The sequence below is a fragment of the Piliocolobus tephrosceles genome, chromosome 2 (genome assembly GCF_002776525.5).
Source record: "Piliocolobus tephrosceles isolate RC106 chromosome 2, ASM277652v3, whole genome shotgun sequence".
NCBI classification, from domain to species: Eukaryota; Metazoa; Chordata; class Mammalia; order Primates; family Cercopithecidae; genus Piliocolobus; species Piliocolobus tephrosceles.
Genome location: NC_045435.1, coordinates 35,885,567 through 35,903,145, shown reverse-complemented (window position 1 = coordinate 35,903,145; position 17,579 = coordinate 35,885,567). Strand labels below are relative to the sequence as shown.

The window sequence follows — 17,579 nt, the reverse complement described above, 5'->3', positions numbered from 1 at the left end:
AATTTGTCTGGGAGTTCTGTACTTCAGGAACTTAGAATCCCCAACAATTTTGTGCTAACAGTTTCTCATCCTAAAGAGATCCTTTACCCACACTGCACACTTTCCTCTTGGATTTTACCTTGCCTCCAGCTAAAGCACTGCCTCTTTTTACAATGATTCACTATATCTGATTATGCACCCATGCAAAAAGTTTTCTGTCTCAGACAGTTCGTTGTGATTGTGCATTGCTATTGATCGTACTAGTCTGGCTTTAAGTGTGTGTTTTTATTGTCATTATAGGTGTTTTATTTTCAAAAGCAAAAATTAGAAAAGTTGGAGCTTTTTAACTCAAGCCATTATAAGTAAAAGATTGCCAGTCCCAGAAAAAGTTTTCTTCTCCTAGTAAACTTCAATTAGTCAATGAGAATTGTATAAAAACTTGTATTTTCCTTGACAGTCTAAATACAAAACATAGTTTTAGAAGTCTACATAAGGATAAAGATTTTTAAAGAAAATATCATATTTTAAGTTTCATTATGTATGTCCTTTATCAGAAGCTATTTTAAATCCTTTTTCAAACATGAATTGATTTTAATTAAAATAAAATGTTACTGGAACACAGTCATGCTCATTAATTTCTGTGTCACCTAGTGCTGCTCTTACCCTACAACAGCAGAGTTGAGTACACAGTTACGATGGAGACCATCTGACCCGCAAACACTAATATAGTTACCATGTGGCCCTTTACAGAAAGTTTGCTGTTCCCAGCTGTATAGCATTCGCCTCCCACCTTCTATCCCATCAGCCCAACCTAACTCACTTCTCATTTTGTGTTCCCGATGTTTTATTTCAAAAGCGAATGATATAACCTTTACCTAGTTCAGGTTAGCATTTTTAAAAGAACAAAACAAAATTTAGTTGCTTCCTTATTGGTGCAGTGTTTTTTGGTCAGTGATCCTCAGGGAAAAAAAAGGTGCCCCAATCCTAGTTTTGCTAGGGCAAGGTGAACCCTTTCAAGTTTGTATAATTAGTTTAAAAAAAAAAAACTCAGAAAATTAATTATTAAACTCTGATTATTGTTTCTATCTTATTTGTTCTGGTTTCTTCTTCAAGAACTCTGATTGCTGTGGGATAGGTCATCTACAGCTAACTTCTGTCATTTTAATCACTTTGCCCATTCCTTCCCATCTCATGTTGGAGCACGTAATAAATGTGTCGCCAACATTACCAATTTTATTCTCTGCTGTGATATTTCTGCCCTTTTCACTGCATCCAAATGAATGTGTCAATTTTGTTGCTGGATTTTAAATCTTTTTACATTTTTCCCATCTTAGCCCATTTTCTTTCCTTTTCAGCCTGCATCTGTCTATTTTTTGACCTTGTCTGTTTTTATTATTCCCTACTCTGAAAAGACTCTTTCTTTTTGACTCCATTAAAAACACCCAGCAAATGTTTCTGAAATTTTACTTGCTTCTTACAGTAAGATATTTTCTAACATAAGCTTTTATTGTTTTCAGAGTAGCACACACTTTCCTTTATAAATTCTTTACTTGAGCTCCATGTTGATGTTTTTGCTCATTTACTGTTTTTTCCTATTTGCCAGTCTTTGAGGAAGAATTCTCATGGAATCCTGATGCTTGTCAATACACAGGATGGGCAGATTGCCTTTCAACAGCACCATCTCTATGGCTGTTGCATGAACATACTTCTTAGATCTAAAGCTCAAAAGTGGGTTGATGTGCCACTGTAGAAGTAGACCAAAGCATAGTTTTCTGTTCCAATGGAGATGGACACTTGGATTTCCAGTTTGGGACTATTGTGAATACCACTACTATAAATATTTTTGTCATGCCTGTTGGTGCACATACTCATGCATTTCTGTTGAATATATATCTGGGAGATAAAATCCTGAGTCATGGAATATGCACATTTTCAGCCTTAGTAGATAATGCCAATGTCCTGTGAATAGTGAACCAAAACTACTTGGAAAACTATTCCACAACATTTCCTTTTGTTTGATTCAACAAACCAGCACATCCTCATAGTTAACAAAATATTGAAATGAGACATAAGAAAATGTTCTTTTTAAGTAGGGCGTCTAGAAGACACTGAAGAGAATGAAGATTTTTCATTTATTATTACTGAAAACCATTTTGAATTATTGGGTGTTTAAGGAAAATAAATCTCCTTTCTCACGAAACACACATTGGCAAGTTTATGAGCAGTGAACACTTTGGGAGAAGTGCAGACCACTGGAATTCTTTATGATGATTCGCACTGCTTCTTTTTATTTTTTTAATCACAATCTGTAAAAAAGAGCCAAACAAATGTTTATGATTATGTCATCTTTTAGAAACATTCATTATCAGATCAATACATGCAAAAAATTACTGTGATACAGTGTGTCTGAGCCCTAGCTTTGAACTCAAGACAGCCCCACACATATCCCAGCTCTGCCATTTATAAGCCTTAGGGATCCAGATGTTTCTTACTTCACAGTGTGTCAGTTTCCAAATTCTAGCACTTAACAAAATCTGTACATTAACTGGGTTGTAATTGAAAATAATATACATACATCATAAAAAAATAAAAATACAAAAGAATGTCAACATGAGGAAGGTAAATCTCTTTTCCCCAAGTGTGAACTCCAGTCCCCAGTTTCCATGCCTGGCAACAGCTACCTACCAATTTCTTATTGACCTTTCCAGAAATATTATCTGTATATTGCAGGCATAATGTATATACATATATGTATTTGTTTGTATATATACATATGTATTTCTAACTTTTAAAAAACCATGTATGCCTTCATTTCATTACTTGTCCAAATATTACTGGACCATAAACAGAAGAGTCAGACATGTACAATAATAACTAAGTTTATCATCTTTGGTTCTTGCCATCTTTCAATTACATAAAGCCCATAGCTGCTTACCCATTTTTCAATGTTATCATCTCAAAGACATGTTTGTGAAAGTAGGTGGGTAGAATAAATTTTATCTAACAGTATATTAGCCTAATTTACAACTTTATATATTTTCATATGATATGAAGCTTCAATTCATCCTCTTGACCTGGGTCTTGCAAATACCAGGAGCAGGCCTGCTTATGAACGTCCTGAAAAGCAGTTATCCATGGAACATTTGTTTGGGAAAAGTTGATATGTAGACATTGGAGGACATAAGTACTGTTTCTGATTCTCTTTCCATTTTACTTTGACTTACTGCCAACATCCTTTACTACTTCATTTATTTACTTTTAACTGACAAAGAAAGATTATATTTGTCAGGTACAGCATGATGGTTTGAAATACGTACACATTGTAGAATGGCTCAGTCGAGCTAATTAACATATACACTACTTCATATACTTTTCATTTTTTGGGGAAAGAGTGCTTAAAATCTCTCTTTGCTATTTTCAAAATATAATACATTGTTATTAAATATAGTCACCATGGTTGTACAATGCATCCCTTGAACTTATTCTTCCTAATGGAAATTTATATCCTTTGACCAACATCTCCTTACCACACTAGCTTCTGGCAACCAACATTCTACCCTTTACTTCTATGAGTTCAACTTTTTTCTATTCTACATGTAAGTGATAGCATATGTGTATGTGTGTGGACGCATTATGCCTGGTTCATGGCATTGTGCTGGTATTTCTGTGCCTGGCTTATTTCACTTAGCATAATGCCCTCCAGGTTCAGACATGTTGCTGCAAATGACAGGATTTCCTTCTTTTTTTTAAGGCTGAATAGTATTCAATTGTGTGTATACTATCATCTGTTGATGGACACTTAGGTTGATTTCAAATCTTGGCTATTGTGATTAATGCTGCAGTGAACATGGGAGTGCAGATATCTCTTTCACACACTGATTTCATTTCCTTTGGATATATACCCAGTTGTGGAATTGCTGGATCATATGGTAGTTCTATTTTTTATTTTTTGAGGACATCTGTAATGTTTTCCACAATGGCTGTACTAATTTACATTCCCACCAACAATCTGCAAGGGTTCTCTTTTCTTCACATCCTCCTCAACACTTATTTTTTGTCTTTTTGATAATAGCCATTCTAACAGTATGAGGTGATATCACATTGTGGTTTTCGTTTGCATTTCTTGAATGATTATAACATTGGGTATTTTTTTCATGTATCTGTTCGCCATTCATATGTGTCTTCTTTTGAGAAATGTATATTCAGTCCTTTGCCCATTTTTTGATTGGGTTATTTATTTTCTTGCTATTGAGTTGTTTGAGTTCCTCACATATTTTGAATATTAACCTCTTGCCAGATGTATGGTTTGCAAATATTTTCTCCCATTTAGCAGGATGTCTCTTCACTCTGTTTATTATTTCTTGTTGTGCTGAAACTTTTTAGTTTGATGTAATCCTTTTGTCTATTTTCACTTTTGTTGCCTGTGCTTTTGAGTCATATCCAAAAGATCATCATCCAGACCAATGTTAGGAGTTTTTCCCTTATGTTTTCTTCTCACAGTTTTACAGTATGAGGACTTATGTTTAAGTGTTTAATCCATTTTGAGTTGGGTTTTGAATATGGTGTGGAGAAAAGGTTCTAATTTCATTCTTCTGTATGTAGATATCCAGTTTTTTCCGCATCATTTATTGAAAAGACTGTCTTTTTCCCATTGTGTGTTCTTGGTACCTTTGTCAAAAATCAATTAACCACAAATCCGTGGGTGTATTTCTGGGCTCTCTGTTATGTTCCATTGGTCTTTGTGTGTAGTACCATGCTGTTTTGATTAGCATAGCTTTGCAGTAGATTTTTAAGTCAGTTAGTGTGATGGCTTTGTTCTTTTTGCTTCAAGATTATTTTAGCTACTTTAGGGTCTTTTATGGTTCCATATGAATTTTAGGATTGCCTTTTCTATTTCTGTGAAAAATGTCATTGGAATTTTGATAGAGATTGCAGTGAATCTGTAGATGGCATTGAATCCATAGATTGCATTAAGTAGCATGGATATTTAAACAATATTAATTCTTTCAATCCACGAACACAGGATATCCTTTCATTTAATTGTGTCTTCTTCAATTTCTTTCCTCAATGTTTGATAGTTTTCAATGTACAGGTCTCCTTGATTCAATTTACTCCGAAGTTTTTTATTTTTTTCCTTGTAGCTATTATAAATGGGATTGTTTTCTTGATTTCTTTTTTGTATAGCTTGTTGTTAATGTATAGAAATGCTACTGATTTTTGTATGTTGATTTTGTACCTGTAACCTAATTCCTTTATCATTTCTATTAGTTTTTTTTGTTGGAGTCATTAGGGTTTTCTATATATAAGACCATGTCACCTGCAAAGAAAAACAATTTAACTTCTTCCTTTCCAATGCGGGTGCAAACAATTTAACTTCTTCCTTTCCAATGCGGGTGCCTTTTATTTCTTTCTCTTGCCCAACTGTGCTGGCTGAAATTTCCAGTACTATGTTGAATAGAAGTAGCAAGAGTGGAGTATCCTTGTCTGTTTCTGATCTTAGAGGAAAAGGCTTCAGCTTTTTACTGTTGAGAATGATGTTAGTTGTGGGTTTGTCATATATGGATTTTACTATGTTGAGGTACATTTGTTCTATAACAAATCTGTTAAGAGTTGTTTTTTTTTTTGTCACGAAAGAGTATTGAATTTGTCAAATTTTTTTCTGAATCTATTGATATGATCATGTGATTTTTGTCCTTCATTCTGTTAATATGGTATATCACATTTATAGATTTGTGTATGTTGAGCCATTCTTTCATCTCTAGGATAAATCCCACTGGATCATGGTGAAAGATCCTTTTAATTTGTTGAATTTAGTTTGTGACTTTTTTTTGAGAATGTTTGCATCTATGTTAATCAGGGATATTGGCCTATAATTTTTCTTTCTTGTAGTATCCTTGTCTAGTTTTGAAATAAGAGTAACACTAAACTTGTAAAATGAGTTTGGAAGTATTCCCTCCTTTTCAATTTTTTTGGAAGACTTTGCAATTTAAATGTTTGGTAGGATTCAGCAGTGAAGCCATTGGGTCCTGCCTGGGATTTTCTTTGATGAGGGTCTTTTCATTACTGATTCAATACCCTTACTTGTTATTGGTCTATTCTGATTTTCTATTTTCTTCATGGTTCAGTCTTGATAGGTTGCATGTGTCTAGACATTTATCCATTTCTTCTAGATTGTCCAAATTGTTGGTATGTAGCTGTTTATAGTAGTCTTTTATCTTTTGCATTTCTGTGGTATCAGTTGTAATCTCTCCTCTTTTACTTCTGATTTTCCTCGAGTCTTCCCTCTCTGTCCTTAAGTAGTCTAGTTAAAGGTTTGTCAATTTTATTTTTTCAAAATACCGACTTTTAGTTCTGTTGATCTTCTCTATTATTTTTCTAGTCTCTACTTCACTTATTTCGGGTCTAATCATTATTATTTCTTTCCTTCTACTAATTTTGGGCTTAGTTTGTTCTTTTTTTTTAGTTCTTTGAGGTGTAAAATTACGTTGTTTACTTGAGATCTTTCTTCTTTTTCGATGCAAGCACATATTGCTATAAATTTCCCTCTTAGAACTGCTTTTGTTGCATCCCATAACTATGTCTTGTGTTTCCATTTTCATTTGCCTCAAGGTATTTTTTTTTAATTTCCCTTTTCAATTCTTCTTTGACTTCTTGTTGTTCAGGACCATGTTGTTTAATTTCCATGTAATTGTGAATTTTCTGAAATCCCTCCTGTTACTGATTTCTATTTTATATACCACTGTGGTTGGAAAAAAATACTGGCTATAATTTCAATCTTCTTAAGTTTGTTAGGCTTGTTTATCAATCATCAGTCTTGGAGAATGTTCTGTGTGTATTTGAGGAGAATGTGTATTCTGCTGCTGGTGGATGGAATATTCTATATATGTCTGTTAGGTCCATTTGGTCTAAGGTGTAGCATAAGTCTGATATTTCTCTATTGATTTTTTGTCTAGATGTTCTGTTCATTGCTGAAAGTGGGATACTGGAGGTCCCCACTATTACTGTATTACAGTCTAGCACTCCCTTCATATCTATTAATATTTGCTTTATATATTTAGGTGCTCCAATGTTGAGTGCACAGATATTTATAATTGTTAAAGCCTCTTGATGAATTGACCCCTTTATCATCACATAATGACCTTTTTGGTCTCATTTTATAGTTTTTTACTTAAAACCTATTTTATCTGATGTAAGTTTAGCTACATTTGTACTATTTTGGTTTCTATTTGCATTGAGTATCTTTTTTCACACTTTCACTTTCAGTCTATGTGAGTCCTTAAGCTGTGAAGTGAATCTCTTGTAGGCTGGACATAGGTCTCATTTGTTTGTTTTTATCCACTCCGCCACTCTATGTCTTTGCATTGGAGAATTTAATCTAATTACATTCAAGGTAATTATTGATAAAGACTTACTACTATCATTTGGTTCATTGTTTTATGGTTGTTTTGTAGGTCCTTGTTCCTTTCTTCCTTTCTTGCTATATTCCTTTGTAATTAGGTGACTTTCTCTAGTACTATGCTTTGATTTCTTGCTCTTCACCTTTTGTGTATTTAATATACGTTTTTTGCTTTGTACTCACCATGAGGAATATATAAAACACCTTATAGTTACAATAGGCTATTTTAAACTGGTAACAACTTAAATTTGATTGCATGCAAGAACTCTACACTTTTTATCCACCCTCCTCAACATCTGTGTTTTCAGTTTCACAATTTACATATTTTTATGTTGTATATCCCATAACAAATTATTGTAGGTATTATTTTTAATAGTTTTGTCTTTTAACCTTCATACTAAAGATAAAAGTGATTTACACACCATCATTACAGTATTAGAATATTCTGAATTTGACCATGTACTTACTTTTACCAATGAGTTTTTTTTTTTTTTTTTTGAGATGGAGTCTCGCGCTGTTGCCCAGGCTGGAGTGCAGTGGCCGGATCACAGCTCACTGCAAGCTCCGCCTCCCAGGTTTACACCATTCTCCTGCCTCAGCCTCCCGAATAGCTGGGACTACAGGTGCCCGCCACCTCGCCCGGCTAGTTTTTTTGTATTTTTTAGTAGAGACGGGGTTTTACCGTGTTAGCCAGGATGGTCTCGATCTCCTGACCTCGTGATCCGCCCATCTCGGCCTCCCAAAGTGCTGGGATTACAGACTTGAGCCACCGCGCCTGGCCACCAATGAGTTTTATACTTTCATATGTTTTTGTATTACTAACTTTCAACTGTGGAATATGACACATATGCAGCCTAATGAATTAATGTACAGTACTCATCTGTGTAAATATCACCCAGGTCAGGAAATAGTATTTCATAAGCTCCCATTTACCCCTTCCCAATCACAATCCTCTCTTTACCTCCTAAAAGTAATCACTATTCTGATTTTTATTTTATTTTTACAGTAGTCACTTTCTTACTTTTTGTTATACCTTAACTTTCTAAGTATGCATTCCTAAACACTATAGTTTGATGCTATTGGTTTTGAACTTTATATAAATAAACTCATACTGTGGATTATTTGTGGATTTGGCTTATTGTGGTGCTTATTATATTTGTGAGATTCTTCCATGTGTTATATTTAGTTCTACTTCCTTGTAATTACTGTAGAGTAAGGAATTATAAACTTTTTCTGAAAAGGGCTTAATAGTAAATATTTTAGGTTTTGTGAGTCAAATGACAAAATCAATGATACTCATTTAACAAAAGAGAAAACAAATTTTCATAACATTTTTGATAAAATTCAAAATACACTATTAATAATTGACTATAGCTTTTTGTGATATAGTTATCTTAATGAAAAGAATGGAATTCTTATTTGGGGGAATAACATTTTGCTTAATTTGGGTTCAAGTCATTAAAATTGATTGCAAATGTTCATTTATTAATAGTGATGTGTCATTAGATTTTCCTCTTTCTCATTTCGTCTTTGAAAATGAGATTTTCCCCTATCTTATCTCATCCCTAGGTCATCTTTGAAAATATCTTTTCATTCAGAATGATATGGCCAATACTGGTATCCATCCACAATTACATACTTTTATATAAATATCCATATGTGCTGCTTGGAAGGCATTTATAGAATTCTATTAGATTCTTCTCTTGAAATTTTCTTTTTAGCATGTCATTACAATACAGATTACCTCTAATTGAAGGTAAGATGGACATGCTTCCGTTGCAGATAAATAGATTTTGACATTTCATTTGCACTTGTTTCAAAGTCCAAAATTGCTACTAGAAAAGTAGTTTAGGCTCAGAAAACATATCCAATGCAAATACACGTAGGAATGAAGATCTTCCTTCTTGTTTTAACTTTTCATAACATAGGAAGTATATTATTTGGGATTCAAATAATGTTAGTTGCCAGTAAAGGGACTTCACCATAGCATAAGCTCTGCATGTGAGTTCTGCTTGCCTTGCAACATTAGGACAGATTCATTAAAAAATATTACCGAGTCTGCAGCAACAGCCAATTTCCAAAGCCAGTCAGTGTTCTGTGACAGTAGCTGAGGATGGTGCTCTTACTTACAAAAATCTCAGTCTTGGCCCTGAGCTGGAAAAAATCACACTGAAACTTTATCACTCTGAATCACTGAATGTCAGTGTGATGGTGCAAGTCAGAACATTCAGCTTCTCTTTCTGACCAAAAACCAACCAACCAACCAACCAACCAACCAAACAACACACATACACAAAAACCCACAAGAAACAAAAAATGATAGAAGTGTCAATGGTTAGGTCCATGGAACTGAGTGAATTTTATTACTGACATAACTGGTTAAATAACATGATGGATTCCAACACTTCTCAACCAGAAAAAGGTTATCTACCGAAAACCTAAAGCTAACATTATATGGGAAAATTTGGCCTCACCCTGGGGGCTCCTCTGCACCCTAATCCATCATGCCAGCCCACACAGCTCCCCTGGTTTCTCTTTCCTCTGGTAATGTCCCTCTGCCCTTGGCAAGAATATGCATCTGTGTCCAGTAGGTCAAGTTTTTAAAAATTATGTATCTTTTTATTATGTATGTTTTATTATGTAATAATAAAATAATAATTGTATTATTTTATTATTGAAACAAGGTCTTGCTCTGTCACTCAGGCTGGGGTGCAGTGGCATGGTCTCAGTTCACTGCAACCTCTACCTCCTGGGTTCAAGCAATCCTCCTGCCTCAGCTTCCCAAGTAGCTAGGACTACAGGTGCACACGACCATGCCTGGCTAATTTTCTTTGTATTTTTTGTAGAGACAGGGTTTCACCATTTTGACCAGGCTGGTTGTGAACTCCTGAGTTGAACTGATCCACCTGCCTTGGCCTCCCAAATTGCTGGGATTACAGACGTGAGCCACTGCACCCAGCCAAATATTACATTTTTAAATGTTTTTTCTCTCTGTTTGCTTGTTAGTTCCTGATAAAGATTAAAATTTCCCAGAATTATTGTGGATTTGTCTATTTCTCCAGGCAGTTCTGTTAAATGTTGCTATATTTAGGGTGAGGCCGTGCTATTAAGTATATTTAAATTGTGACATTATATCTTCCCAATAAATTAGACCTTTATTTTTAGGGCATGTCCCTCTTTTTCTCTAATACTTTGTGCCTTAAAGTTTTCTTTGATATGAATATTGCTACATCTGCTTTTCTATGGGTGGTGTTTTTACAGTATCCTTTTCAATCTTTTAACTTGCAACCATTTTGTATATTTAGATTTTACATAGGCTTCTTGCAAGCAGCATATAATTTAGTATGATTTTTATTCAGTCTGGTAAATTCTGAATATTTTGTCCATTCACATTTTACTTAGAATATTTTGTCCATTCACATTTAATGTACTCAATGACAAATTTTGGTTTACATCTACCATTTTATTCAGTGCTTTCTATTGGTTCTGTTTTCTTTTTTCTCCTTTCTATCCGCTTTTTGTATTGAGTGTTTTGAAAACTTAATCCCATTTTCTTCTGTTAGTTTAGATGTCATATATCTCCTTACTATACCTTCAGAGTTACCCTAGAGGTTACAAAATGCATCCTTGAGTTATCATGGATCATTGAGTTATCAATGTCAACTTATACTTTTATCTTCCTCCTAGACAATGCAAGTGTCTTAGAACAATTTAATCTATTTAGCCCTCTTCTGACTTACATATGACTCTTTTTTTTTTTTTTACTGCATTGCTCCTATTACTGCTGTTTCTTATAATTATTATTTTATGCAATCAATAAGCCAATCCACATACCTGTCCTTAAATTTCTTTCCAACCTTCCAACTGGGATAATTTTTCTTCTGCTTAAAAAGCATGCTTTAATAATTTCTTGTGTTGCAGATCTCCTAGTGACAAATTTTATTAGTTTCATTTGTCTGAAAATGTCTTTCATTGCCATTCTTGAAGCATATGTTTGCATGAAGAATACATGTGCATAGAATCCTACTTTATTTTGCTATTTCAATATATTGAATATATCATTCCATTTTTTTGGCTTTCATTGTTTCTGACGAGAAGTCAACTGTCAGCTTAATTGTTGCTCTTCTGAAGGTAATTTATCATTTTTCTCTGAATGCTTTTTAAAGGTTTTTCTTTTTCTTTTTGGCTCTCAGCAGTATTAGTATTCTAAGATGTATCTAGTTATGGTTTTCTTTTTATTTATTCTGCTTAGGGTTAAGAAGTCTTCTTGAAAGCAATTCTTTTATTATTGGAAAATTCATATTCCATATGATCTCCCAACATATTATTCCTTCCTTTAGTAGTCAAATTTATTCAATCAGTGGTCCATACCTACTCACTTTTTCTCCTTTTCTAAATCATTAAGTTATTCTAAATATATCCTTCTCTCTCTTCTATAAATTCCTATCCTTTTATCTTTCCATGCTTCTTTCTAAATATCTCTGAGGAGAGATTCACTGAGTTTCTCATTTTTGCTACTGTATTTTTAAATTCTGGAATTTCTATTTTCTTCAAATATGCTGTATCATTTTTATTATGTCCAGTTCTCTTGAAATTTTCAATATTGGCATTTACCCTTTGAACAGAGTGTCTTAGCTCAGGCTGTCATAACAAAATACCATAGATTGAATAGCTTCAACAGCAGAAATTTCTTTTCTCACAGTTCTACAGGGTACAAGTCCAAGATCAAGGTGCCAGCATGGTTAGTTTTGGTTGAAAGTTCTCTTTCTGGCATCCAGATGGCCACCTTCTCACTGTGTCTTCATATTGAAAGTGGAGGAAGAGAGGGAGAAAGGAAGAGAGAGAGAGGGAGAATGGCAGAGGGGGAGAGGAAGAAGGAGAGGAGAAGCACTGTGATGTCTCTTCTCGTAAAAGCAATGACCTCATCATAAGGGTTCTGCCCTCATTACCTTATCTAAACCTAATTCTCTTCCAAAGGTCCTGTCTCCAAATACCACATTTGGGGTTATAGCTTCAACATACGCATTTTCATAGACACATTTCAATCATAGCATTCTACCCCAGGTAGAATTCATGTTCTTCTTGCATGCAAAATACATTCATTCTATACCAACAATACCAAAAATCTTAACTCATTCCCACATCAACTCTAAAGTCTACAGTTCAAAGTCTCATAAATATTATCCAAATGAAGTATGGGTGAGACTCAAGATATGACTTGTCCTGAGGCAAAATTATTCTCCATCTATGAGCCTGTGAAACCAGCCACACTATGTGCTTCCAAAATACTATGGTGGGAGAGGCATAGAAGACATATTTCCTTCCAAAAGGGAAAATTCAGAAGAAAGAAATGGGTGATGGATACTAAGCAAGTCCACAACCTGGCAAGACAAGTTCCACTGGATCTTAATTCTTGAGTATAATCTTCTTTGGCTTAGTGTCTTGCTTTCTAAGCCCACTGGGGTGGCAGCATCATTCCCACGGCTCTGCCCCTTTGACTCTACAGTGTCCCATCCCCATGGCTCTAGGTAAGTGTCTGCTCCCTGTAGCTCTGCTGACCCAGGGTCCCACCCCATAGCTCAGATGAGCTGGGGTCCACTGGGTGATCCTTCCTCCAAAGCTCATGGTGAAAGCCACCTGGCCTGTTGAAACTGGGACAATGGCCCTGATGACCTCTGGATCTCCTGTGGAATCATTTTTCCTTCTTCTTGAAGAATACTGCACGTTTGCAGCTGAATAGTTCTATCATCCCATCCTGTCTAATTCAAGAAGTCCAATCAATAGGCTTCCTTAATTTCATCCTGCAATGTTTCTGCTCATATAATCCCATACACTTATCAAATGTCTGTTAATCCACCCTTAGCATTCCCATCAGAAAGAGCTTTCTTTTTTTTTCCAATATGAATAGGCTAAGAATTTTCCAAATCTTCACATTCTGATTTCTTTTTGCTTAACAATTGCTTCTTCAATTAATCTCTTGCCATTTGCATTTTACCATAAGCAGTCAGGAGGAACCAAGTTGCTCCTTTAACACTTTGCTTAGAAATATCCTCAGCTAAATATCTAATTTCATTGCTTGCAACTTCTTCCTTCCATAAAACACTAGAGCACAGTTCAGTCAAGGTCTTTGCCATTTTATAATAAGGGTCACCTTTCCTCTAGTTTCTAATAACGTATTCCATATTTCCATCTGAGAACTCACCAGAATCACCCTTGATGTCCATACATATATAGTATATACCGCAAAACTCTTCCATCTTCTACCCATAACCAGTGGCAAGGCCACTCCCACATGTTTAGGTAGTTGTTACAATAGTACCTGACTCCTGGTACTAAAATCTGTCTTAGTCAGCTGGGGCTGCCATAACAAAACAACATAGACTGGACAGCTTATACAACAGAAATGTATTTTCTCATCGTTCTGGAGGATAGAAGTCCACAGTAGTAAACAGAGTTATTTTAAAGTCTGTGTCTAATCACAAAGGTGTAAGAATGATACAACGGACTGTGCAGACTTGGGGGGAAGAGTGGGAAGGGGACAAGGGATAAAAGACTACAAATATGTTGCAGTGTATACTGCTCTGGTGATGGGTGCACCAAAATATCACAAATCACCACTGAAGAACTTACTCATGCAACCAAATACCACCTGTACCCCAATAACTTATGGAAAAAATAAAGTCTGGGTCTAACAACTCCAATATTTAGATCCTTTTATGTCTGTTTCTATCATCTGTTGTTTTTGTCACTTGTTCAGATTGTCATGTCTCCTCATGTACCTGAATATTCTTGATTGTGTTCTAGAAACTGTGGAAATAGAGGTCTAGAACAATGTTAACTTCCTGTAAAGATAATTTACGTTTTATTTCTGGCAGGTTTCTTGAGGCAATAGAAACCAAGGACCTTGTTAAGTTCAATTTCTGGGATTGAGATTTTTAAAATCACTCAGATGATGAGAAGATAAACTACATTATATGCCAGGGATAGTTTACTTCCAGTTAACCCTTACCACTAGAGCATAGCCTTTTAGAGTCCCTAACCAAATGAAGAAGGTTTATCAGGGCCCCAACCTTGACTCAAGTTTTTTGTACCCCTGGTTTTGCAAAGCTTTTAAAAATACTGCTCAGTCTTTCAGCCACATTTTCTAGAATCTTCATATTCTCCCAGGAAAAAAGTAGCCCCAAATGCCAGACCCAACCCTCTAAATTTCTATCTTCTCCTAGATCTTGGCCCAGAAATTCTTCACTATTTATTAGCTCTCTGTTCAAGCTAATTAAAAATACGTATTTTTAAATACATATTTTAAATCAGTGGTCCATGCCTACTGCCCCTTTCCCTAGCCATCATTGAATAATCTCACATCTGTCCTTCTCTGCTTCCCTCTGCAAGAAGGAAGAGGGAAGATATACTTTGGGGACAGCTAAGCTGCATGTTCCAACCATTTAATTTATTGATCACCTTTGTTGAGTGTCTGTAGTTAGCCTGACAACTAGACTTTCTTGCAACTAGATTTTATAATTATTATATATGCTTTACATAGGCTTTAATGAAATATATTTTACTTTCACTAAGTATAAAATAGAAGATAATTTTTGTTCTCTCTGGCTTGATTTCACAGGTCACTATGGATGTCATGGAGTAGGTATCATAATCAGAAGTAAAGGCAGATGCATTCAATGCAAACTGTGTCAATTATTAATCTTATTAAATTTCCATGTCAAAAAAAATGACCACCCCAACCTTAAGGCTTGCTTTTGTCACAGTAATAAGGTAGGCAAATGCTTTGGTCCTTGAATTTACATTTTATAGACAATATATAACATAACATGTAATAGATGTTTTATATTTTCAATTATTTCAGAGGTTATTTTACTATTAAAGTCTAAAGCTTTTCTGCTGTAATTTACAGCCACAGTTTGATATTTAAGAGTCACTTATTAGCTTTCTCTCTGCAGTATTTCTTACCTTCCCTCTCATCTCAACCTTCCTTCCATGATTCCTTTTGATTGAGACTTAAGATTCCATTCTATTGGACCAAGGACTGAAGTAGAGAAATTATTTGTATAAGATTATACAATTGGTGGCAGAGCTGGCCAATACACAAAACTTCTGAGTGCCAAACTAAAATTTCTCCCTAGCCCTGGTACTTTCCCCAACCTGATGGTTGGCATACCTTCAGGGCAAAACAGCAGAAGATGTGCCTCGACCACAAAAGGGTTGGGGAGAAAGTATAGGCAAAAAGTTCACTCCATTCCCCTTCTCATGAGAATTTTAGTTTTAATTGACTCCCTAGCGCTATTCTCCTAGTAACCTGATAATATGATACGTGTCAACTGTGTTACTAAGCAACTTGAACTACTTAAAAATGACCCCTGATTGGCAAATTCCATCTGAACTGGGAGGAATGAATACCTAATAGAAAACCATAGCTTTGAGTTTCTGTGAGTATGTTGACTTTTGTAGCTGGGCAAATCCACAGTGGGGACCCTGGAAGCTATGCCTATGGAATTATTACAAGAGATTCTGGCCCCTGGGGTGTGAAACTTTTACGCCAGGGCAGTTCCTGTACCCACCCACCCACCTACCTCTTTTCCTTGTATTGTATCTGCACTCCATAAACTAGGGACTAAAGAAAATAGCTATGTGTTCTTCTGCATGGCTATGGCAAGGGCTCCTACAGGAAGGAGATGTCTGATGTTGCCTTGCTGGAAGCTGTTTCCTGTCTTATATTTTTCTAAGTACATTCATGCCAAATATGGTCTATGTTAGTCTTGTGAGTATGACAGCCTTTAATTGAGCCCAAGACCAACCCCTGGTGGGCACTGCAGAAGGTGTCCGAGCTAGAATTGGGCAGGCTGTGTCTCATGCCATGCTTACAACTAGCACAATGCATTAGGGCATACCTTGTCTACTTCCATAAGAACAAGATTTTTTTAATGTATAACACTGACACATTCTGTAGCTTCATTTGACAAGGTACATACACACTAAAAGAACCCATAAAAATAATTTAGAGTCCTATTTTTTGTATCATAAGAGTCTAATTGCTGTAATATAAACTCTAATTTTCTAATAATCTCAACAGTAGATGCTATAACCTAGAGGAAATGTGCCAATTTAACTGGAAGTCCTCCATTTCTTAAACAACAATCTTCCATTTCTTAAACAGCAATTATGATTGTTAGAGCACAGCACAAAGCTGAACAATGCTGCTTTTCTTCCTTTCTCTGCTTTTTTTTCCGGGTGGAAAATCAAACTCACCTTAGCTGTTGTTCTCATTTTGAGTTTCTTTCTCAAGTAACATGGCAGCATTTGAGGCCTCATCTTGCTGCCCCTCAGTTAATCTCTTTTGAACCATGCTTTCCGTGTAACTGTGGATGATCTGATGGGCTGCAAGAATATGTTTCCGCTGTGCGTTCCTCACTGTGCCAAAGCAATAGAAAAATTTTCACTCTGAAAGTCTGAACGAAACCATTTCCAAATATTTCAAGAGAGTCATGATAGAAATAGTTTTGCAAACTAATGGTAAACCCAACCCAAATCTAATTTCTTTCTGCTCCCTCTGTTCCCACTCTCTGGTTCAGCCCAGTCATACTCCTTCCCACCAGGCTTGCCTCCATTCCACTCCTCAGCAGTTTCCCTCACCTGGACCGCCTGCACTCCAAAACCTGGAAAGCTCATGTCCAAGATCCTCCAGGAAGTCTCCTCTGACTACGTCAGCCCAGATTTACCACTTACCGCACTTCAGTTTGTACCAACCTATTCAGCATTGAAGCACTTCACGTGAGTTACATTTTGTTTAATACCTAGAGTGTAAATAACTTACAAATAAAGACCTTGTCTTATACTTCTTTTTGAGCCTTAGTTCTTAATGTGGAGGGGACTTACTGATTGATGATGAGTTTATGAGCTCATGGCTTTAGAAGGTAGTCCTAGCTCCAAATTCTAAGAATATTCACTATCAGGTAAGCACCTAAGCCCTTGGAAAGGAGTAGTGATGATGATGATGTTAGCAGTTAGCATTTGTCCTTACTTTGTGCCAGGTACTGTTTTATGCAGTTGACATGTAATTCCTCATTTAATCCTCCTAAAAGATAGTATTTTAATACCCTCATTCTCAGAAGAAGAAACATGGACACAGAGACATTAGATAATTTACCTAAAGTCAAACAGCTAGTAAAGGACCGTAAGTACTGTGGATTCT

General features: G+C 35.6%; 1 protein-coding gene across 4 annotated transcripts in view; it reads right to left on the bottom strand.

Annotated features, from left to right (window-relative positions):
- Positions 1-245: 245 nt before the first annotated feature.
- Positions 246-17,579, bottom strand: part of MAATS1 (MYCBP associated and testis expressed 1) — a 64,602-nt gene continuing 47,268 nt past the window's right edge. For 3 of the 4 annotated variants that reach the window (XM_023214184.1, XM_023214175.1, XM_023214190.1), the window contains 2 exons: positions 16,637-16,798; positions 246-2,285 (listed from right to left, as the gene is read on the bottom strand). In XM_023214184.1, coding sequence (XP_023069952.1) covers positions 16,638-16,798 — 161 coding nt within the window. In that variant the 3' untranslated portion in view covers positions 246-2,285; position 16,637. The remainder of the gene's footprint in view (positions 2,286-16,636; positions 16,799-17,579) is intronic. The other variant, XM_023214165.2, reaches the window with a different exon arrangement.